Source organism: Mustela putorius, unplaced genomic scaffold (genome assembly GCF_011764305.1).
Source record: "Mustela putorius furo isolate JIRA1106 unplaced genomic scaffold, ASM1176430v1.1 tig00000174_pilon_pilon_pilon, whole genome shotgun sequence".
NCBI classification, from domain to species: Eukaryota; Metazoa; Chordata; class Mammalia; order Carnivora; family Mustelidae; genus Mustela; species Mustela putorius.
In genome coordinates, this window is record NW_025421304.1 from 28,387,330 (window position 1) to 28,412,125 (window position 24,796).

At 41.8% G+C, this 24,796-nt stretch overlaps 1 protein-coding gene across 2 annotated transcripts in view; it reads left to right on the top strand.

The window, feature by feature from the left end:
• The window catches only part of WWP2 (WW domain containing E3 ubiquitin protein ligase 2), a 143,322-nt gene that overhangs the window by 18,845 nt on the left and 99,681 nt on the right, over window positions 1–24,796 (top strand). Inside the window, exons 3-4 of one of the 2 annotated variants that reach the window (XM_045076244.1) lie at window positions 8,723–8,870; window positions 9,242–9,363. In XM_045076244.1, the coding sequence (XP_044932179.1) occupies window positions 8,723–8,870; window positions 9,242–9,363 (270 nt within the window). Of the gene's footprint in view, window positions 1–8,722; window positions 8,871–9,049; window positions 9,164–9,241; window positions 9,364–24,796 lie in introns of those variants that run through there. The other variant, XM_045076245.1, reaches the window with a different exon arrangement.

Genomic DNA, 24,796 nt, shown 5'->3' on the forward strand with positions numbered 1-24,796 from the left:
GAGTGTGGAGCCTGATGCGTGGGGCTCGATCTCAGGATCTTGAGATCAGGACTTGAGTTGAAACCAAGAGTCAGTCACTTAACCAACTTCACCACCCAGGCGCCCCCCCAACCTCATGGCTTTAAATGCCACCAATAATAAGAACACTGCCAAAATTATGTCTCTAGCCTGGACCTCTCCTTTGATTTATTTCCAGATTTTTATCTCTAGTAGCCCACTTGTCATTCCACTTGAATGGTTAGTAACCATATAAGCTCCTGATTTTCCTTATCATATTCTATATTCAGCCAATCAGAGAATCTGCTCATGTCTGCCTTCAGAACTATCCATCATTCAGCCTCTTCGCGCCACCTGCAGCGTCCAGGAGCTGCCATCTCCACCCTAGATGAAGGCAGTAGCCTCCTAACCTGCCTCCCTGCCTCTGTCCTTTGTCTTACTTCGTCCTCTCAGTCACACATTAGGCACATCAAGGCTTTAAACATGTCAAGGGTGCTCCATCTCACCCAGTAAAAGCTGAGGATCCCATGGGATATGACCCCACCCACCACTCCCATTTCTCATCTCCTGTTACTCTTCACATACACCCTGCTGCGGCCACGTGGGCCTCTTTGCTCTTCACTGTGTGTGCCGGGCACACTCCCACCTCCGAGCCTTTGCATTTGCTGTTCCTTTTGAGTGAAATCCTTTGGGGCCAGATATATACCTGGTTTGCTTCCTTGCTTTCTTTAGGTCTTTACTCAAAAGTCAACCTCTTTTTTTTTTTTTTTTAAGATTTTATTTATCTATTTGACAGAGATCACAAGTAGGCAGAGAGGCAAGCAGGGGGCCAGGGTGGGGGGGAAGCAGGCTCCCTGCTGAGCAGAGAGCCCGATGCGGGACTCGATCCCAGGACCCTGAGATCATGACCTGAGCTGAAGGCAGCGGCTTAACCCACTGAGCCACCCAGGCGCTGCAGAAGTCATCCTCTTTAACAAGCCTTCCTGATTCCCCCATTTGCACCTCCCCGCCCTCCTCATGTCTATCCCCTTCACTACTTTATATTTTTTTCTTAGCCTTGTTACCATTTAACGTAGTATGTATATATTTTTAAAGATTTTGCTTATTTATTTTAGAGAGAGCAAGTGTGGGGGCGCAATTGAGGGGAAGAGCATGTGGGAGGGAGAGGGACAAGCAGACTGCACTTAGTGCAGAGCCCAACTTGGGGCTCAACCCCACCACCCTGCAAGTGTGACTGACCTGAGACGAAAATCAAGAGTTGGACATTCACCTGACTGAGTCATTCAGGCGCCCCAATGCAATTTACAGATTTTTATGTATTTCTTTTATTGACTTTCTCCTTCAATAGAATGTAAACACAAAAATAGGGCTTTTGGTCTGTTTTGATTACTTTTGGTACCCCAGTGACAGAGAACAGTGCCAGACACTTAATGGGCTGTCAATATTGCTTGAGTGACAGAAGGTTGCTTTGGTAGCCTTAGCTCTGCAGAAGAGTCACGGGACTGAGAGATGCCTGGTGACCCGGGACAGTGCTTAGTATCACAGCTCTGGCCTCTCAGAGACATGGTCATTTGGAGGCAAAATTGTCGCATCATTTTTTAAAATTATCATGTCTGAAATGCAAGTATTATTCATCTCTTTAATTCATTCAGATGCTTTAAAATTGTTTCCTTTCCTCCAGTTCCTCAGTGCCCCTGCTGGGAAACTAATATTACCAGCTTCTTGTGTGTCCTTTCCAAGATACCTGAAAGGGGATATGGTTTTGTAATCTTGAGAGTCAGGTTGTCTTCCTTGGAAGGAATAATTTTCTGGCAGTGCATGAGAGTGCCCATTTCCCCACATCTTTACCGATACAATGTGTTCTCAGACTTTTTTTTTTTTTATCTTTGCCAGTCTGATTGGTTAAAAAAAAAACAAAACTTTTTTCTTTCTCTCTGTCTTTTTGTTTTTAAGAGATTTATTTATTTGAGAGAGAGAGAGTGTGCATGAGCAGAGGGGTAGGGGCAGGGGAGAAGCAGGCTCCCCTCTGAGCCTGATGTGGGGCTCCATCCCAGACTCCAGGATCATGAATTGAGCCAAAGGCAGATCCTTAATCCACTGAGCCATCCAGGTGCCCCCAAATAACTGTTTTCTCAGTGGACTTTTTTTTTTTTTTAAGATTTTATTTATTTATTTGACAGAGAGAAATCACAAGTAGATGGAGAGGCAGGCAGAGAGAGAGAGAGGAGGAAGCAGGCTCCCTGCCAAGCAGAGAGCCCGATGCGGGACTCGATCCCAGGACCCTGAGATCATGACCTGAGCCGAAGGCAGCGGCTTAACCCACTGAGCCACCCAGGCGCCCCTCTCAGTGGACTTTTATTTCACATTTCTTTCATTATAAATGATGTGTAACATCTTTTTCTATGTTTAAGGGAAATTTGGATTTCCTAGTCTGTAGATTCTCTGCCTGTTTCTTATTTACTTATTGATTTAAAAAATAGTCTTGATACATTTTAACCACTTTTGTTGATGTCTCATGGTTACTCTAGTCTAGCCCTCTTGAGGAGGAAGAAGCATTAGAGAGAACTTGATAGGGTTTTGAAGTTGGGAGTTTAGCTTTTACTACCTGGTCTAAAAATTATCAAGTCTAGGTTAAAACAGAAGGCTGCCCATAGACCTGGTGACACAATGAGGTCCCTGTTTTGGGGCCATATTATTCAGGAATGCATTTGACTTGTGAAGATGTCTGTTTGCCTTTCCTCAGTGTGAATTTTTACTAGTGTGGAATGAGCTAACTGGATAATACAAGCGTGTCTGACTACAGATGCATTTAACCAATAAGGATTCTGTAATACCACTGAGGAAAATGATGGGGGGAAGAGAAAAAGAGAAATAACAAAGTAGATGATGTAGCTGGTTCCTCCTCCCATGTGTTTCATTAAGAGAGCCTATAGTGTAATTTGGGAGAGGGGACTTTGCCATTCCTTCCCTCTACCTCACTTCCCTTATGTTTCTCTATAATGCAGTCCTACAGTTTTATTTCATTTACTTATTTACTTATTTATTTATTTATTTAAAAAGATTTTATTTATTTATTTGACAGAGATCACAACTAGGCAGAGAGGCAGGCAGAGAGAGGGGGAAAGCAGGCTCCCTGCTGAGCAGAGAGCCTGATGTGGGGCTCGATCCCAGGACCCTGAGATCATGATATGTGCCGGAGGCAGAGGCTTAACCCACTGAGCCACCCAGGCGCCCCTATAATACACTTAAAATATAGCAGGATCCTTAAACATAAGTGAGCTGTTTTATCTGATACTTTAACTGAAGAAGCACCGAGAAACTGAACCCTGAAAACCAGCACAACAAAGCAAAAACTGGCTTTTTGCTTTATATTGAAAGACATTAGATTAGACTCTATTCTGTACCTTCCTAAGAGCTTTTCAAGGTTACAGTTCTGGCCATGTGTGGTTTTTTTGTTTGTTTGTTTGTTTGTTTGTTTTTGCCTTATTTGTTAACTTTAAAAGCTAAATTCTATGTGAAGATGTGAAATTGGCATTTATATTTCATCAAACAGTAAATAAGCTTTCCAGATAAATCTGCTCAGATGTTGCGGCTTTTAATTTGGCTTGTGTTTTAAGAACATGAAACCTTCAAAATATCATCCCACTGATTAATTGTAAGTTATGAAGGGGAAAATGTATCTTTACAGTGGAGTGACCTGACAGACCGCACATTAAACAGAGGATCAAACTTAGTATCCACGGTAGGAGGACAGCCCAGTGTGTATAGTAAGACACATGCAATGTAACCTATGTAGTATTCTTGACAAAAATATTCACTGTGAATCTCACCATGAGGGTAACAATCAGAAAAACAGCATTTGGTGCATTATATGAGACAGCTGGTGGAAGTCTTTAAAAATTATTGTCAGGGAAAAAGAAGGGAGAGCATTCTAGGTTTTAGAAGATTAAGGAACCAGTAACCAAATCCAATTTGCTCATGCCGATAGGTTCTTGGATTGGGCGGAAACAGCTCTAACAAATATGTTTGGAGAAGTTGGGGAAATTTGGATATGTAATGAATATCAAATGACAGAGGGAGTAACTGCATTTTTTCAGGTATAATAATGGTGGTGTGGTTAGGTGGAAAAACGTCTTCCCTTTCTTTTCTTTCTTTTTTTATTCTTTTCTTTTCTTTTTAAAAAAGATTTTATTTATTTATTTGGCAGACAGAGATCACAAGTAGGCAGAGAGGCAGGCAGAGAGAGGAGGAAGCAGGCTCCATGCTGAGCAGAGAGCCCGATGCGGGGCTTGTTCCCAGGACCCTGGGATCATGACCTGAGCCGAAGTAGAGGCTTTAACCTCTGAGCCACCCAGGTGCCCCTCTTTTCTTTTTTTCTTTTTTTTTTTAAGTAGGCTCCATGCCTAGCTTGGAGCCCAACTCAGGACTTGAGCTCACAACCCTGAGATCAAAACCTGAGCTGAGATCAGGAGTTGGAGTTAATCGACTGGATCACCCAGGTGCCTGCATTTCTTACCCCCCCCCCTTTTTTTTTTTAAAGATTTTATTTATTTATTTGACAGAGAGAAATCACAAGTAGATGGAGAGGCAGGCAGAGAGAGAGAGAGGGAAGCAGGCTCCCGACTGAGCAGAGAGCCCGATGCGGGACTCAATCCCAGGACCCTGAGGTCATGACCTGAGCCGAAGGCAGCGGCCCAACCCACGGAGCCACCCAGACGCCCCATCTTTCGTCCCCTTTTTTAAAGGAAGTTCTATGCCCAGCATGGGGCTCAAACTCACAACCCTGAGAGTGAGTTGAATGCTGTACAAACTGAACCAGCCAGATGCCCCTCCTTATTTTTTTTTAATTGAAGTATAATGAACATACTGTGTTACATTAGTTTCAAGTGTACAATGTTTAGAATGTCCATATTCTTTTTTATTTTTTAAGATTTTACTTATTTATTTGAGAGAGAGACAGTGAGAGAGAGCATGAGAGGAGAGAAGGTCAAAGGGAGAATCAGACTCCCCAAGGAGCTGGGAGCCCGATGTGGGAGTCAATCCCAGGACTCTGGGACCATGACCTGAGTTGAAGGCAGTCACCCAATCAACGGAGCCACCCCTGCACCCTAGAACATCCATATTCTTACAAGTTGTATACTGGAAGTATTTAGGTTTGATCAGTCATGATATCTACAATTTTCAAATGGATTAACAAAAAAAAGTTTGTGGGTATATGCAGAGTCATGCCCATATACAAATACAGATCTCCTGTATCTGTATCCTGGGCTATCTAGAAAGAGCCACTCTAGCCACATAGAACTACTTATGTTAAGATTAAAATTAAACTTTAAATTTAAATCCTCAGTCATACCAGCTATATTCCGAGAGCTCAGTAGCCACGTGTATCTCATGGCCATGCATTAGCCTGTGTTGGCATAGAACTTTTCCTTATCACTGAAGTTCTCTCTCTCTCTCTCTCTTTTTTTTTTTTTTAAGATTTTATTTATTTATTTAACAGAGAGAGACACAGTGAGAGAGGGAAGACAAGCATGCGGAGTGGGAAAGGGAGAAGCAGGGTCTCCTCTGAGCTGGGACCCCGAGGTGGGACCCGATCCCAGGATTCTGGGATCATGACCTGAGTCGAATGCAGACACCCAACTGAGCCACCCAGGTGCTTCTGAAGTTCTCTTGAATAGCAATGATGAAGGCACACACATAGAAAAACAAAAACAAAAACAAAAAAACACTAATGTGGTGGGGTGCCTAGCTGGCTTAGTTGGTAGAGCACATGACTCTTGATCTTGGGATTGTGAGTTCAAGCCCACTGATGTGGGGCTGGATTCCAGAACCCTGAGATCATGACCTGAGCTGAAGGCATACACGTAACCTACTGAACTACCTGGGTGTCCCGGAAAAAAGGTTTTTAAAAAAGCAAATGTGGCAAAGTGATAGTTGCTGCAGAATATATAGTTATATATTGTCCTATTCTTCTTCTTTATTTTTTTCTTTTGAGATTTTATTTATTTGACAGAGATCACAAGTAGGCTGAGAGGCAGGCAGAGAGACAGGGAAGCAGGCTTCCTGCTGAGCAGAGAGCCAGATATGGGGCTTGTTCCCAGGATCCTGTGACCATGACCTGAGCCGAAGGCAGAGGCTATAACCCACTGAGCCACCCAGGCATCCCTTATTGTCCTATTCTTTAACCCTTTCTGTAGATTGGACACTTCAGAATAAAACTACCAACTGCAATATGTAATCCTAGATTGGATCTTGGGCCACACACACACACAAAAAGTATCTTTTCTCTTTTGCTATAATGGACATTGATAGGACATTTAACACAATTTAAATGAGGTCTGTACATTAGATCATAGTTTTAAAGATTATTTAATTTCTGGGACGCCTGGGTGGCTCAGTTGGTTAAGCAGCTGCCTTCGGCTCAGGTCATGATCCCAGGGTCCCGGGATCAAGTCCCACATCAGGCTCCTTGCTCGGCAGAGAGCCTGCTTCTCCCTCTGCCTCTGCCTGCCTATCTGTCTGCCTGTGCTCGCTCGCTCTCTCTCCCTCTGTCTCTGACAAATAAATAAAATCTTTAAAAAAAAAAAAAGATTATTTAATTTCTCCATGTTGATAATTATATTGTGGTATTATCAGAAACTGTCTTTGTTCTTAGAAATATACACTGAAGTATTTAGAAGAAAAGGGGCAGAACATCTCAAACTCACTCTTAAAGTTTCAGGAACGGATGTGTATGTATATGAGAGAGACTCAGGGAAGAGAAAGAATAACAAAGCAAATATAGTAACAAGTTAGTATTTGGTGACCCTTAGGCGAAGGGTTTATAGGAATTCTTTGTATTTTAGTTGTAACTTTTCTAAATCTGAAATTATGTCAAGATAAAAAAGAAAGTAAAGATACCACAAAACAAAACAAAAAATAAATCTCCAAAGGGGGGGGGGGGGAAGAACCTAGGGGTAAAAGCTAGAGGGCCAAAAAAGGAAACATTATAACAGAGTTCTGAGAATTGGCCTGTGTGCCCCTGATTTTGGATATGTTATCTCACCTCCCTGCACCTTACTTAATTGGCCCAACTATTAAATGAAGGGTTCAAACTTGTTGATTTCTTCTTTTTTCTTAATTTAAATTCATTTAATTAACATATAGTATATTATTAGTTTCAGAAGTAGAGTTCAGTGATTCATCAGTCTTATATAACACCTAATACTAATCATTATATCAGGTGCTCTCCTTATGAACTTGTTGATTTCAAAGAAACTGTCTAGCTTAAAATGATAGGACTATAATTATAACTAGTCCTCTCCCCTTGCCTGTTTTTTAGACTCTGTGTGCAGAGCTACTCTCCCACCACGAGGTGGCGTCAGTTAACCTTAGTCTATGTGAAAAGTAGTTCAGTTTTCTACTCTGGCCCCCATTTCCCCTCGCCCCGACCTGTTTCTCCTACCATACCCTCTTGCTCCTGAATCTTAGCCACAGCTTTTGCTGCTGTTGTTCTTTGACTTGCTCTCTACTGTTCTAATGGGCCTGGAAAACACAGGTATTGCTAAAAGAATCCAGAGGTAGTTTTGTCCTTTCTCAAGTTGTGGACCCTTATAGGACTCTCAGAAGGGTATGGGAGAGAGAGGTTTGCTAAACCTTATCAGAGGGGAGCTCAGTCTTGCCTCATGGGTAAGAAATGCCAGTCACATGCTCTGATTTGGGTCACGGGATCGAGGACATCTTAGGTGTGGTTTGTCTCGATGACCCGGAGTTTCCACCATGGGTAATATATGCTCTAAGAGATGCCTGCATACGTGTTCAGTTTGGCTTGCTCGTACCAAATAAACATCAGAAATGCTGCCACATGAAGGTTACAGATATACCAGGAAAGGCAGTTGGCTAACAAGCTCATGGAAAACATATTCACCCTCACTAGTAATTAAAAAACAGTAATATAACCAATAATCGTGGTGGGGAGTCAGCTTGCCTGGGTGCACATCCTAGTTTGAAGCCCCCAGGCTCTGTCACCTGGGGCAATGACTTAACTTCCCTAAGCCTGCTTCCACTTGGGTGAAGTGGGGATGATGATGTAATTTAGATGATGTGTGCATAGCCTAGTGTCTGTAATAAGTGCTCATTAAATCTTCCGTAACTTAGAATTTTTTTTTCCTCTGATTTGCAAATATTGAAAAAACCTAATAGTACGATGGTGGTGACATGGATATATTGGTATCTACATGGGTTTATCCTTTTTGCAAAGGAATGAAGTAGTTTGAATTAAAAATACTCATATCATTTGAGGAATACTGAGAAGGGCATGCAAATATATACATTCGTGATGATTTTCCCAGAGTGAAAAATTGTAAGCACTGGAAGAATAGTTAAATAAATTATGGTATGTCTCTACAATTGGCTCATATTGAAGCCATTTAGAATTGATTTTGGAGGGAGAACAATTCTTGAAGAAGTGGGAGCATAAAAGATTGAGAGTGTTAAGTGTGGATTTGCCAATATTTCAATGATAATTATCCCAGTCTTTTCAGGTTAGGAGTGCTTATTTCCTTATGCTTCATAGTTTTAAAATATCCTTACATTTTTTTTTAAATAAATTTTTTTAGGGTCAAAAAAAAATCCCAAACCTATTTTTTTTTAAAGAAACACTAAAAAAGAGCGAGAACATCTGCCACAGGGGGGCAGCTGGGAGCCTTCTGACTCATCTTTGACTTTTTCTTTCTTTCCTGTCCAGTGGTGTCAGCAAAGCCCAAGGTGCATAACCGTCAACCTCGAATTAACTCATTTGTGGAGGTGGCAGTGGATGGACTCCCCAGTGAGACCAAGAAGACGGGGAAGCGAATTGGGAGCTCTGAGCTTCTCTGGAATGAGATCATCATTTTGTAAGAGAGTCTCTTCTCTTTGCAGTAACCTGGGAGAAAGAGAGAAGGTGCTCCACCGGGGTTGTGGGAGATCCTGCTTTCCTGTGACACCTCTAATTTCTCTGCCTTTGGTTCCCAAGGCACCTCTCACCAGGTGTTTCTACTTCATTGAGGTCACAGAGCGTTCATTATTAGCTGGATGGTTACAGGGTCAGCTTTGTGGGGGGAAGAGTACACATACTCACAAACAGTGTATCTCCCTGTTTGAGGCCTCCCCCCACCGCCACCCACCCCCCCATTCCAAGATGTCAGCAGTAAGTTTATCTGTTTTCTTTTAAGCTGCAGGAAGACCAATAGGCTCGGATGTGATGAATCAAGTTTTTGTTTTCCAGGAATGTCACGGCCCAGAGTCATTTAGATTTGAAGGTCTGGAGCTGCCATACTTTGAGAAATGAACTGCTAGGCACTGCCTCTGTCAACCTCTCCAATGTTCTGAAGAACAATGGGGGCAAAAGTACGTATGATGAAGGGGTGGCCGGTGTGATTCACTTATGAGGGTGGGGAAAAGAATTTGCGGGCTTGGGTTCCTCTCACACGCCACGGATAGGCCTGGGGCTGCAGTTTCCTCCAGGACCAGGAGCTGCGGTGGCTCTTTCCTGTGAATGCTGTCGTGGAGTATTAGGAAGGCAGGAGCTCTTCTCTGCCTCCACTGCTGGGTTCAGCCTCTTTTGTCCCTGGGCTCTCCTGCTGGGATGCAGTGATGTGTCCCCTTGATACTTTCTGGAGGTTGAATGCTCTCCTTCTGCCTCTCCTCCTCTCTTCTCAATCTGGGTGACATGTGGTATGTTGACTCAAACCGTCCGGTGCCTCCAGCCTAAATCATTACTTTCCTGGTGTGAGTTCTTGAGCAGAACAAAGAAGCAGCGTGTGTTTGTGTGTGTGTGTTGGGGGGATGGTGTTACAAATAGTGCCTTGTGCTTAGTAGGCACTCAGTAAACATTTACTGAAGGTTGCAATGTGATGGGAGCTCTGTCTTAATTATTCAGGGAGCCTCTGCTGCATGGCAGTCCAAATCCTACAGTCTATTTATTGCTGCTTGTGGTCCGTGGCATAGCCCATGCCTGTGGTATCTGGACCCTCCCTCATAAAGCCTCTATTGAGAGCAGGACCATATGTGGTGAGGGAATGCCACGGAAAGAAAGGCTCCTTTTTCTCTTGATGTCTGCTGTCTAGAAAATATTTTCTGAAAGTGGATTTAGCTTAAGAGAGATGTGTGGGGGTGGGGAGTGTTGACTCCCAGGGAGAGCACCATGTTGATTCGAGAGTCTTTTCTTTCTGAGCCTGTCCAGGCCACTCGAGTGGTGTTTAGAGGCTCCTCTGGTCTTTCCCTTTCTGTGGGGCACACAGGCATGTGGTGAACCCACTCCAGCTTCACGAATTGTTTAAAACTAGGAATATGCCTCTCTTTTAATTCCCTGATGGTTTATCTTCTGAGTTGGTCTTTATTTTCCCAAACTCTAGCATGCATTTTATAATTTGATTATCAAATTTGTTATGTCATTTGGAAATACACTTGAGGACATTCTCACATTAAGATCAGCAGCCGCTGTGACTGTCCCCTTCTTCATTTGTTCTGTCAACATACTTTTGATTATAAAAGTAATTGTAGAAAAACTAGAAATTACACAAAAGTACATAGACACACAAAGAAAATAAAGTTCTCCTGTAAGCCACAGTATTTAGTGATAATTACTACCATTTTGATATAGTTTTTTCCGAACCTTTTTTTCCCTGCATACAAATATTTAAGACATCAATGAAACAAAATTGAGACCATACATAAACATAATATCTTGCAACATGCCTTTTTCTCTTCAAAATGTATGAATATATCTTTTTTTTAAAATGAGCACTTATTTTTATTTTTTTTAAAGATTTTATTTATTTATTTGACAGAGAGAAATCACAAGTAAGCAGAGAGGCAGGCAGAGAGAGGAGGAAGCAGGCTCCCCATGGAGCAGAGAGCCTGATGCGGGGCTTGATCCCAGGACCCTGGCATCACGGCCTGAGCCGAAGGCAGAGGCTTTAACCCACTGAGCCACCCAGGCGCCCCTGAATATATCTTTTTTTTAAAAAGTTTATTTATTTACTTTTTTCTTTTTTCTTTTTTTTTTAGTAATCTCTACATGGGGATTTTGGGGCTCAAACCTACAACCCCCAGATCAAGAGTCACACACTCTTCAGATTGAGCCAGTCAGGCACCCCTCAATATATCTTTATTTACTTATTTATTTCTAACTGTGGTAAAATGCACGTAAACATAAAGTTTATCATCTTTATCATTTTTCGGTGTGCAGCGTAGTGGCATTAAGTACATTCACATTATTGTGCAACTGTCACCACCATCTGTCTCCAGAATTTCAAACACAAAATCGGTAGCCATCAGACAGGTCATTCGCTCTTTTCACCTCCCGCCATTCTAGTTTCTGTCTCTGTGTATCTGAGTAGGTACTTCATGTAGGTAGAATCATACAGTATTTGTCCTTATAAAAAAGGGAGAGATTTTATTTATTTATTTATTTATTTAGAGAATGAGCAGGGGAAGGGGCAGAGGGAGAGGCAATCTTTTTTTTTTTTTTTTAAAGATTTATTTTTTTTTTTATTTGACAGAGATCACAGGTAGGCAGAACAGCAGGCAGAGAGAAAGGAAGGTTAGCAGACTCCCCACTGAGCAGACAGCCCAATGTTGGACTTGATCCCAGGACCCTGGGATCATGACCTGAGTCAAAGGTAGAGGCTTTAACCCACTGAGCCACCCGGGCGCTGCAAGAGAGGCAATCTTAAGCAGACTTCATGCTGAGTGTGGAGGCTGACATGGGGCTTGATTTCTCACTCCAGAGATCACAGCTTGAGCCAAAACCAAGGGTTGGGCACTTAATGGACTGTGCCAACCAGGCACCCCCCCAATGTATTGAAATAGCTGTAGTTTTTTTTTTTTTTTTTAAGATTTTATTTATTTATTTGACAGATGGAGATCACAAGCAGGCAGAGAGGCAGGCAGGGAGAGGAAGAAGCAGGCTCCCTGTGGAGCAGAGAGCCTGATGTGGGGCTCAATCCCAGGACTCTGGGATCATGACCTGAGCTGAAGGCAGAGGCTTTAACCCAGTGAGCCACCCAGGCGCCCCTAAACTTATATGTTTATTAATCTTTGTGCCCATTTTGACAGTTGTGATAAATTACTGAAGATGGGTTTGCTGGATTTGAGTATTTTTCACATACCTGTGACATTGGATACATATTGCAAGATTACTCTCTGGAAAAGGTCTGCCAGTTTACTCTCCCATCAGCAGTGGTCAAGACTGCTGGTTTCTTTTGCCTCTTGGCTTTTATTAGGGACTTTTATTTGGGGGGGGTCTATTTGATAATTAATATTATGCCAGATTTGCTTCATCTAATTTTTTTTTTAACTTGTAGTATTTCAAAGTAAATTACAGGTGTTTCAGTATTATATTTTAGAGTTTTCAGCATTTGTCTTATAAAAAAGATATTTTTGGGGCACCTGAGTGGCTCAGTGGGTTAAGCCTCTGCCTTCGGCTCAGGTCATGATCTCGGGGTCCTGGGATCGAGCCCCACATTGGGCTCTCTGCTCAGTGAGGAGCCTGCTTCCCCTCTCTCTCTGCCTGTCTCTGTGACTACTTGTGATCTCTCTCTGTCTCTCTCTCCACACCAAATAAATAAATAAAATCTTAAAAGAAAAAGATATTTTCTTTTTTGAAATTTTACTTTGTTGCATAAATTAACCCATTTATTATAGGCTCATAATGTTTCAGATGGTGGAGCTTCTACTGGTCTCTCAAGTCCTGCAAGGTTCTGATGGCCACCAACATTACTGTGACTGCAGAGCAGTACTGTAGGTCTGAACCCCACCAGCTGCTGTTTCCATGCAAGAAGCACAAAGCCAGATCCCCTGAAGCTTGTCTTTTCATCTTGGTTTTGCCACAGAAGGAACAAAAGTGCCTTGCATATTGTATTACTTCAGTCTTTTTCACCATTTTCCTTCGAGAGGCACCATAATGGGTCTCGTATGTACCAATGATTCTGACCTTCTTGGTCCATTTAGCCATGTCACTGCAAACTAGGTCTAAGCCCAAAGAGGAAACAAGAAGGATCTTTTCTTATATAATTACTATACCATTATCACACCTGGCAATATTAACGTGAATTCCTTATTATCACCTAATACCCAGTTCCTGTTCAATTTCACTATTGTCTCAAAGTGTTGTTTTCAAGTTTGTTTGCTTGAACCTGAATTCAGACAAGGTCTACTCTTTGAATTTGGTTGTTATGGCTCCGAAGTTACCTCAACTTCGCTCTGCTTTTTGATGCTATGATTTATTGAAGGAGATGGAATGTTTTTAGAGTGTGTTTATTGCCTTACTAATGTTCTTTGCTCATTTTTCTGTCAAAGTGTACATTTTTTTCTTTCAGTTTTGAAAGAGTTCTTTATATGTTAAAGCCTTTTCTCTTTGTCTCATAATTTGTAAATATTTTTCATTTGCATTTTATTTTTTTTCAATTTTTCATTTTCAGTTTTTCATTTACATTTTAGTTTTTTTTTTCATTTTTTCAAACAGATGTTTTAAACTTGCATTTGTAACTTTTTCCTTTATGAAGGCTTTTTCCATCCTGAGTTTGGATGAATTCTCACCTCTGGTTTCTCCTAGTTTATTGTAATTTTCTTTTTTCACTTTAATTCTTTTTTTTTTTTTAAAGATTATTTATTTGAGAGTGAGAGAGTGAGAGGGAGGGAGCCCAAGCAGGAGTGGGGAGCAGAAGGAGAGGGAGAAGCAGGCTCCCTGTGGGGCTTAATCCCAGGACCTGGGATCACGACCTCATCCAAGGTGGATGATTAATCAACTGAACCACCCAGGCATCCCACATTTTATTCTTCAAGTGAGCTTATTTTTGTGAACAGTGTGAGTAGGGATCTAATTTAATTTTTCCCTAGAGTTTACTGGTTGCTTTAGTACTAACTGAAATCTGTGATTATTATCCCTGATGGTTTGTTACCTTTAGCCTATATTTAAAAAAAAAATTTGTGCACATACAGACACACACATACACATACACATACTTGGACCTGTGGGGGATTTTCCATTTCATTTGTTGTTTTATTGGACTTTTAAAATCACTCTGTCTTAGCTGTTATAACATTACCACGTTTTAATATCTAACTTTTTGAGCTTCTCTGCTTTTCAAAATCTTCCTTCCTCTTTTTCTTTGCATATATGACAATACCACCTGAACTTTGAATTATTTTCTGAGGTTCTTCCCCTCCTCCTCCTCTAAGATTTATGGAAATTCTATTCTATCTAAAGTTCCTTTATGGAGAATGTCTATACTATTTCTTCCTACTTAAAAACATGTAGTGTCTCTAAATTCACTCAAATCATTTTGAAGTTATCTTTAGATAGACTCTTTTATTTATTATTATTATTATTAGTATTAGTATTTATTTATTTATTTATTTGACAGACAGAAATCACAAAGAGGCAGAGAGGCAGGCAGAGAGAGAGGAGGAAGCAGGGTCTCGGCTGAGCAGAGAGCCTGATGCGGGGCTCGATCCCAGGACCCTGGGATCATGACCCGAGCCGAAGGCAGAGGCTTTAACCCACTGAGCCACCCAGGCGCCCCTAGATAGACTCTTTTAAATTGTAAAAATATTTTTGATCTTATTTTTAGTGGGATTTTTTCCTGTTGGGCCTCCTAATTTAATGTTGTTGATATATGACTATTAGTTTTTACATGTTTTTGTTTTGTTTTGTTTTTATAATTGGTCAACTACTGAATTCTTAGTATAGTTTTTCAATAGTTTCTTTTGGGTTTTCTTGGTAGACATTTATGTGGTTTCTAAGATTGATAATTTTGCTCACATTAGGAAATAATTATGCTTTTTTCCCATTAGTTGTTTTGCATATAACTTCCTGTTTTAGTTGTGATGGAATGACCATCCCACCCTGTCTGGTAACCAGGCTTCTAATGACTCTTCTCTGGGTATAAAGTTGGGTGTTAGTAATCTCTTCTTGCCCCACCCCCCCTTTGTTTATTAATCACTTTTTGTTGTTATTGTTTTAATCAGGAAGGGTGTTGAATTTTTGTCAAATATCTTTTTTTTTTTGAGATTTTATTTATTTATTTGACACACAGAGAGAGAAATCACAAATAGGCAGAGAGGCAGGCGGGGGAGGAGGGAAGGCGGATGCGGGACTTGATCCTAGGACCCTGAGATCATGACCTTAGCCGAAGGTAGAGGCTTAACCCACTGAGCCACCAAGGCGCCCCCTGTCAAATATCTTTTATGTAACTGGGGCTGGGTGGAGTCTGGGTGGTGCAGTTCGTTGAGCGTCAGACTCTTGGTTTCTGCTCAGGTCATGATCCCAGGGCTGTGAGATCAAGCCCCGCATTAGACTTCCAGGTCAGCGTGGAGTCTGCTTGAGTTTCTCTCTCCATCTACCTCTCCCTCCCTGCTCATGCTCTCTCTCTCTCTCTAAAATAAATAAAGTCTTTTTTTAAAAAAAGGTAACTATTGGGATAATTAAATGGTTTTTCTTCTTTCTATTTCTTGCATGGATTACTTAATAGTAACAATCTTTAAATTTCTAGAATATACCCAATTGCTCATGTTGGATTGTTCCTTGAAAATTTTGTTAGAATTGCTTGTTAATATGTTATTTGGGGGTTTTCTGCCTATATTCATAAGTGATATTTGTCTGTAGTTTTGTACTATTTTTGTCAGCTTTAGAATTGAGGTTTAGCTAATTTTGTAAAGTAAATTGAAGCTCTTTCCAGCTTCAGGAACAGACTCTATAACATGGGAATTATCTGTTCTGTGAGTGCAGGAAAGAGCTTACCCGTAAAACCAACTGGGTCTGGCTGCTTTCTCTGAAAGAATTCTTTGATGACTTTTTCAGTTTTTTACCCCATAATGATTGGTTTGCTCAGCTTTTCTGATTCATCTTTCTTTCTTTTTAAGATTTATTTAGAGAAAGAGAGACAGCAAAAGAGGGAACACAGGCAGGGGGAGTGAAAGAGGGAGAAGCAGGCCTATTGATGAGGAGGGAGCTGGATGTGGGGCTTAGTCCTAAGACCCTGGGATCATGACCTGAGCTGAAGGCAGCTGCCCAACTGATTGAGCCACCCAGGCACCCCAATAATTCCATTTTTAACTTTAACTTTTTCAACAATTTGTCCTAGATACATATATTTTTAATCCAGTCAGTTGGTCGTTTCTAGCTTTTTGAGTTGAAAGCTTATAGTGCATTTATTTTTGTCTTGTTTAATGATGAAAACCATCATGCTTTCAACTTAGCTTTTTTTTTTAATCCCCCCATGGGTATTTACATTTTTTTCTTTTAAAGAAAAGTGCACAAACCTTAAGTGATATAGTTCAGTGAATGTTTACATATGTTCACATCTGTGTAATCACTACTCAGATCAAGATAAAGAACATTTCCAGGATCCCAGGAGATTCCCACATTACTGTTAGTCAACATCCCTTTGCTCACCCTGAGATAACCACTATCCTGACACCTAACACTATTGGTTAGTTTGGCCTATTCTTGAATTTTTATCAGTGAAATCGTACAGTACAGTTTCTTGTCCTGGCTCACCGTTGTATCTGTGAGAGTCACCCATGCTTTTGCATGTAATGCTGGCTTGTTTTTTTATAGGGGTAAAGGTTTCTATTGTATAACTATACCACAATTTATTTACTGTCCTGCTGGACATCGGGGCTCTTTTCCAGTTTGGGGCCATCATGAACAAAGCTGCTTTGCATATTCTTTTACATGTATTTTGGAAGACATATACGTATATTTCTATTGAGTGTGTTTACACACACACACACACACACACACACGTAGGGCCCTCGGTTCAGAGTGGATGTATGTTTAGCTTTGGTAGATACTATCCAGCAGCTTTTGAGGGGCAAATCCATACCTGTTGTTCTGTTCCTTGTTTGTAATTGCTGTTGTGGTTTTTCTCTTTGAGCCCGGAGCTACTCAGGGGCTTATGCTGTGTGGCAGTCACTGTAGCTGCTTCTGCTCTGGCCAGCACCAGCTGAAGCACTTAAATTATGTGGCTGGGTGGAGCAGTGAGGCACATCAGATCCAAATCTGATGGAAAATGTGGGTCGTAATAGGCAGTGGGCTGTTTTTTCATAGAAAAAGAAATCTAGGATGACAATGGCATAGACGAGATATGTAACATTCCAGCCGTGTTTCATAAAGCCTTCTGTTCAGAGCAAGGCTGCTTCTGGTGGTTACAGAGCTGTTGCATAGAAAAGTGGTTAAGAACATATAGGTTCCGGAGTCTGACTCCCTGGGTTTGAATCCTGATTCCATCAGCTTTGTGGCGTCAGACCATCACATAACTTCTTTGTGCTTCTGTTTCTTTATCTGTAAAACGTCATTTTGAGGTTAAATGATCTAAAAATAGTGCCAGACATGTTTCAGTACTATATAAGTAGTAGCCGTGGTAGCCTTCTTTTTTTTTTTTTAATATATATTTTTTAAAGATTTTATTTATTTGACAGACAGAGATCACAAGTAGGCAGAGAGGCAGACAGAGAGAGAGGAAGGGAAACAGGCTCCCCCCGCTGAACAGAGAGCCCGACGTGGGGCTTGATCCCAAGACCCTGGCATCATGACAGGAGCTGAAGGCAGAGGCTTTAGCCCAGTGAGCCACCCAGGCACCCCCCGTGGTAGCCTTCTGCCTCCACTGATTCTTTTCTTCCCAAAGCTGGGGATGTTCAAATCCTTGAGATGGTGGCAGAGACCTTGTTTCTCCTTGCCTAAATGAGAGGTAGCCCCAAGATTGTTCCAAGGGAGAGTTCTTTTTTTTTTTTTTTTTTTAAAGATTTTATTTATTTGTCACAGAGAGCCCAGGAGCACAAGCAGGGGGAGCAGCAGCCAGAGTGAGAAGCAGCCTCCCTGCCAAGCAAGGAGCCCCATGTGGGACTTGATCCCAGGATTCTGGGATCACAACCCATGCCGAAGGCAGATGCTCAACCGACTGAGCCACTCAGGTGCCCCTCAAGGGAGAGTTCTAAGCCTGGACAGATGCAAAGACTCTGGGGATGTGGAGTGGAGAGGCTGCCATTAACATGAGGCATTTCAGCTCCAGGGCCTTGGCACCTGCATTCCTCGGGGAGCTGCTAGGCTGGGAATGTGTCCAGAGTGGTGTGTTAAGTATGAATATGGTTGTGTAGGTTAGTAGGTCACGGCATGTTAGGTGACTCCTCTTCTTGTGGCCTCGTCTTTCCGAAACAGCCTTTCCTGGGAAAAGACCTGACCGGTAGCGCCTGTCCTGCTACAATTCCCTCCTTCACTCGCTGCCTTGTTGTCCCCTGGGTGGACTTGAAGTTGACTGGGAAGCTCAGCTGGTGTGTTATGCCTGGTTGGAGGGCTTTGCTTGAGTCCTGCAGTTGCATAAGGGTCAGCCTTGACCGACTTTCTGAAAGGACCTTGACCTGGCTGTGGCTGCAAGAAGTACTTGACTCCGAGGACTGGTTTGGCTCTTAAGGATGGCTCTACTCATCTCGGTGTGGAAGCCACATATTGGGGCTGAATATTGATTTTTAAAAACCTTATTAGGGGTATTTTCAAGCAGAATCCCTATCACCCAGCTTCAGTAGTTATTAGCATGTTCCATTTTTACCTGCCCACTGGATGATCTTGATTTCTTTCTAAATTGGTAGCAGGTAGGATGTAAGACTTGACTGATTTTCTCTTGCAGTTCTCCTCTCCTGCAGCTGGCCTCATTAACGCTGTAGATTTTGGCACTGCCAGATTGTCCTCCTTGCAAGGAGGGAGATGTAGCTTGAAGTAGATTTAAAACAAAAACAAACCAGGGGTGCCTGGTGGCTCAGTGGGTTAAAGCCTCTGCCTTCGGCTCAGGTCATGCTCCCAGGGTCCTAGGTTCGAGCCCCACATTGGGCTCTCCGCTCGGCAGGGAGCCTGCTTCCCCTCCGCACCCCGCCTGCCTCTCTGCCTACTTATGATCTCTGTCAAATAAATAAATAAAATCTTAAAAAAAAAATTAAAAAACCACACAAAAATCTTTCCTATTTTAAAATAATGTCAAATTGAGACACAAGTTAAAGCTTTTTTTTTTAAACTCTTTTTTTTTTAAGATTTTATTTATTTATTTGACAGACAATGATCATAAGTAGGCAGAGAGGCAGGCAGAGAGAGAGAGAGAGGAGGAAGCAGGCTCCCTGCCGAGCAGAGAGCCCGACGTGGGGCTCGATCCCACGACCTGGGATCATGACCTGAGCCGAACGCAGAGGCTTTAACCCACTGAGCCACCCAGGCGCCCCAAGACACAAGTTAAAAGAATGGGGAAAGGAATTCCCCTGTACCCTGCATCCAGCTGTTAATATTTTGATACATTTGCTTTAACATTGTCCCTGTCTATACTTACATCTATAATAATTTTCTAAACCATTTTATTGTATTTTTTTGTTCTTTTCTTTTTAAAAATTTATTATCTTTATTAACATATAATGTATTATTTGCCCCAGGGGTACAGGTCTGTGAATCGTCAGGCTTACACATTTCACAGCAGTCACTGTAGCACATACCCTCCCCAATGTCCATAACCCAACCACCCTCTCCATGTCCCTTCTCCCCCCAGCAACCCTCAGTTTGTTTTGTGAGATTAAGAGTCTCTTATGGTGGGCGCCTGGGTGGTTCAGTGGGTTAAGCCGCTGCCTTTGGCTCAGGTCATGATCTCAGGGTCCTGGGATCGAGTCCCACATCTGGCTCTCTGCTCAGCAGGGGGCCTGCTTCCCTTCCTCTCTCTCTGCCTGCCTCTCTGCCTACTTGTGATCTCTGTCTGTCAAATAAATAAAATCTTAAAAAAAAAAAGAGTCTCTTATGGTTTATCTCCCTCCCAAACCCATCTTGTTTCATTTTTTCCTTCCCTACCCCCCAAACCTCCCACTCTGCCTCTCAGATTCCTCATATCAGGGAGATCATATGATAATTGTCTTTCTCTGATTCACTTATTTTGCTCAGCATAATACCCTCTAGTTCCATCCACGTCATTGCAAATGGCAAGATTTCATTTCTTTTGATGGCTGCATAGTATTCTATTGTATATATATACACCACATCTTCTTTATCCATTCATCTGTTGATGGACATCTAGGTTCTTTCCATAGTTTGGCTATTGTGGACATTGCTGCTATAAACCTTCAAGTGCACGTGCCCCTTCGGATCACTACATTTGTATCTTTGGGGTAGATACCCAGTAGTGCGATTGCTGGGTCTTAGGGTAGCTCTATTTTCAACTTTTTGAGGAGCCTCCATGCTTTTTTCCAGAGTGGCTGCACCAGCTTGCATTCCCACCAGCAATGTAGGAGGGTTCCCCTTTCTCCACATTTATATTTTTATAAGATTTTATTTATTTACTTGACAGAGATAGAGAGCACAAACAGGGGGAGCAGAAAGGGGAGAGGGAGAAGCAGGCTTCCCTCTGAGCAGGGAGCCTGATGCAGGACCCGATCCCAGGACCCTGGAATCATGACCCAAGCCGAAGGCAGATGCCCAACTGACTGAGCCACCCAGGCATCCCTGAATCATTTTAAATTATCAACCTTGTACTTTTTTTGAATGCTCAGTACAAGTAATTTTTTTTTTTAAAGATTTTATTTATTTATTTGACAGAGAGAGATCACAAGTAGATGGAGAGGCAGGCGGGGGGGCGGGAAGCAGGCTCCCTGCTGAGCAGAGAGCCCGATGTGGGACTCGATCCCAGGACCCTGAGACCATGACCTGAGCCGAAGGCAGCGGCTTTAACCCACTGAGCCACCCAGGCGCCCTCAGTACAAGTAATTTATTGTTATTATTATGCCATGCCATGTATATTGTTATTATTAGAGTCCATGTATATATCATTCTTTCTAAAAATTTTTATTTAAATTCAATTAACATACAGTATATTATTAGTTTCAGAAGTAGAGTTCAGTGATGCATCAGTTTCCTATAATACCCAGTGCTTGTTAAGCATGTCCCCATCCCCCAAGTTACCCCATCCCCCCATGTACCTCCTTTCTAGCAACTCTCAGTTTTGTTTTTTTTTTAAGATCTTTATTTATTTGACAGACAGAGATCACAAGTAGGCAGAGAGGCAGGTAGAGAGAGAGGGGGAAGCAGGCTCCTTGCTGTGCAGAGATCCTGATGAGGGGCTTGATCCCAGGACCCTGAGATCATGACCTGAGCCAAAGGCAGAGGCCTAACCCACCCAGCCACCCAGATGCCCCCTCAGTTTCTTTCTTTCTTTCTTTTTAAAGATTTTATGTATTTATTTGAGAGAGGTCACAAGTAGGCAGAGAAGCAGGCAGAGAGACAGGGAAGGAGGCTCCCTGCTGAGCCGAGATCCCAATGTGGGGCTCAATCCCAGGACCCTTAGATCATCACCTGAGCTGAAGGCAGAGGCTTAACGCACTGAGCCACCCAGGTGCTCCCTCAGTTTGTTTCTTAATAGTTAAGAGTCTCTTAAGGTTTGTCTCCCTCTCTGATTTCATCTTATTTTATTTTCTCCACCCTTCCTCTATGATCCTCTTTTAATTCCACATATGAGTGAAATCATTTGATAATTATCTTTCTCTGATTGACTTATTTCGCTTAGCATCATACCCTCTAGTTCCATCCGTGTCGTTGCAAATGGCAAGATTTCATTTTTTTGATGGATGCGTAATATTCCATTGTATGTATATACCATATCTTCTTTGTCCATTCATCTGTGGATGGACATCTGCGCTCTTTCCATAGTTTGGCTGTTTGTGGGCACTGCTGCTTTAAACATTGGGAGAACCTTGTACTTCTTTGTCCCTAAATACCTGTCTATTTTTTAAGAAGAAGGATGTTTTCTTACCTAACCACTGTACAATTAAATAAGAAACCTAACATTTTTGCAACATTGCAAAAAGGCACTTCAAGTGATTTTTTTCCCCCCATGATCCAGGGTCCTGTGCAAAATTAGGCATTGCATTTGGTTGTCATGTCTCCTTAAATCTGGGATTAGTTCTTCAGCTTATTTTTGTCTTTCATGACACGGTGATTGTTGAGGAGTTCAGGCCAGTCTTTTCGTAGAATCCTCTCAGTTTGGCTCTGTCTGGGTTTTCTTCAGGATTAGATTCAGGGTATGTATTTTTGGCAGCCACACTGCGGAAACGATATTGTGTCCTCAGTGCAAAATATTAGGAGGCATATGACTCAGTGTGTTTCACTGTTAACTTTGTTGATGTTAACTTTGATCATTGGCTTAAAGTGGTATCTGCCATGTTCTCCACAGTAAAATGACTATTTTCTATTTATAACTAAAAAGTAATTTCTTGGGAGATATAATACTTTGCAATTATGTAAATATCTGTCTCTTGTCACACCTTCACCTACTTGTTTTTGCATTCATTAATGATTTTTTTCTGAATCAGTTACTGTGATGGTTGCAAATTTTTTACTATTCCTTGTACATTTATTAGTTGCTATACTATTGCAAGGAAGAGCATTTCCTTTTCTTTTAGGAATGTAGGTATGTATTATCAGTCTCAATTCATGAATTCTTATTTCATTCAGTGGGTTATAATTTATTTTTGCCATTATTTTGGTGCTTATATTATCCCTGGTTTGGCTAGTGGGTATCTCTTCAAACTTGGTCCTGTATCCTTATATGTCCTCCATCGTATATTATTTTCTAAATATGTTCCAATATAGATAGAATTTACTATTTGATAAAGGTGGCATTAAGAACCAGAAGAGTTGAAGCACGCCTAGCTGGCTCAGTGAGTTAAGCCTCTGCCTTCAGCTCAGGTCATGACCTGAGATTGAGCCCTGCATGGGGGTCTCTGCTTGGTGGAGAGCCTGCTTCCCGCCCCCCACCCCGCCCAACCCCCTGCTTGCCTCTCTGCCTGTTTGTGATCTCTGTCTGTCAAATAAATAAATAAAATCTTTAAAAAAAAATTTTTTTTTTAATATATTTGACAGAGATCGCAAGTAGGCAGAGAGGCAGGCAGAGAGAGAGGAAGGAAAGCAGGCTCCCTGCCGAGCAGAGATCCCGATGCGGGGCTCCATCCCAGGACCCTGGGATCATGACTAGAGCCGAAAGCAGAGCCACTGAGCCACCCAGGTGCCCCAATAAATAAAATCTTTAAAAGAAAATCAGAAGAGGTGAACATGGGCATCAGTTGGAAACATGCTAGAATGTAAATTCTGGGACACCTGGGTGGCTTAGTGGGTCAAGCATCTGCCTGCAGCTCAAGTCATGATCCTGGGGCCCTGAATTGAGCCCTGTGACAGGCTCCTTGCTTATCAGGAAATCTGCTTCTCCCTCTCCCTCTGCCTCTCCCCTTGGCTCATGTACTCTCTCTTTCTCTCAAGTAAATAAACTCTTAAAAAGAAAAAAAAAAAGAAATAGAGATTCTGAGTCCCTATCCCAAACCTGCAGAATCAGAAACTCTGGGGCTGGGGTTCAAGCAATCTGTTTTAACAGATTTTCCAGGGAATTCTGATATATGCTCAAGTCTGAGAACCACAAAGCTAACTGCTTAGGAAAAAACAGTAAGCTTGATACCTTCCTTAAGTTGACACTTGTGATAATTTGTTCGTCCGTCCTTCCTTCCTTCCTTCCTCCCTGTCTCTCTCTCTCTCTCTCTTTCTTATTTTTAAGTAATCTCTACACCCAACGTGGGGCTCGAATTTACAATCCTGAGATCAAGAGTCGCGTGCTCTACCAACTGAGCCAGCGAGGTGCCCCGTAACCATTTTCTTTAATTAGTTTTTGAAATACTTAACCCTTTAGTCAGTCGAGAGTTTATTTTGATATATGATGTGGGATAGGGATCCAGTTGTATTTTTTTCCTAATGGGTTTTACACAGTCTCACTGTTTTCTTTGGACGGAGTGTCAGCATCAGGTTGGACATACTCCTCTTCTTCAAAACTTTTTCAGCTATTAAGCATTCATTTTTTTCTGACAGACTTTCTGTCTGTCCATCCAGCTATTTAGCTAGCTCTCTATGCACATGTGTACACACATATGTGTAAATATCTATTTCTGTGTTTATGTATTAAACACCATGAGTTCATAATTGAACCTCCATTTCTAGTTCAGTCCCACAGGGCTCTTCCTAACTTGTCTTTCTTCCTGTATGAGAGCTCTGGCTCTCAGCATCATCCGTATATTTACTCATTCCCTCTATTCTAGAATGTACACAAGGTGTTTCGAGAATTGCTGTACCCATACCACTGTGAAAAGTGAAGTAGACTTTGAAAAGCCCCTTGCTTATGCTCTCCATTTCCTATGCATCTCTCTTTTCTTTGCCCATGTGTATTTAAAAAAAAAAGAAAGAAAGAAAAAGGCAAGCAAGAAAGCAAACAGCTCCCTTTAAAAAAAAATCTTATAAGCAGAGGGTTGTTTCGGCACTTTACATTTTGAGAACAGATAGGCCAGTCATGAGGGCTGCGGCACCTCCCTCACTCTCCTGTAAGGATGGAGTGTTCTGGTGGGTGGGCTGTGCATCTCAAGGAGGCATGCCCGACAGACAGTGCATGCATTTATTTTAAAGTAAACACAGCGCTGTTTTTCCAGTTTTTCAACTGAAAGATAAATAAAACTACTAATTCTTGGAACTTGGATCAGAGGGAGAAGAGAGAAAATGAAAAAAAAATTGGCTCTACAGTTAAAAGCAGTTTTACATTTATTTTTAAAATTAATTAATTAATTATTTGGCGCCCAAGTTTTATTTAAGAACTCCTACAAAATATTCCAGATAAATGAGTTTTTTAATTCTCCTCTTCCTCTTCCTGGTTAATCTGGAAGTAACACAGTCTATAACTCTCTGCTCTTAGCAGTTATGTGCAACCAATCATGTAGATTGTGCTTTTTC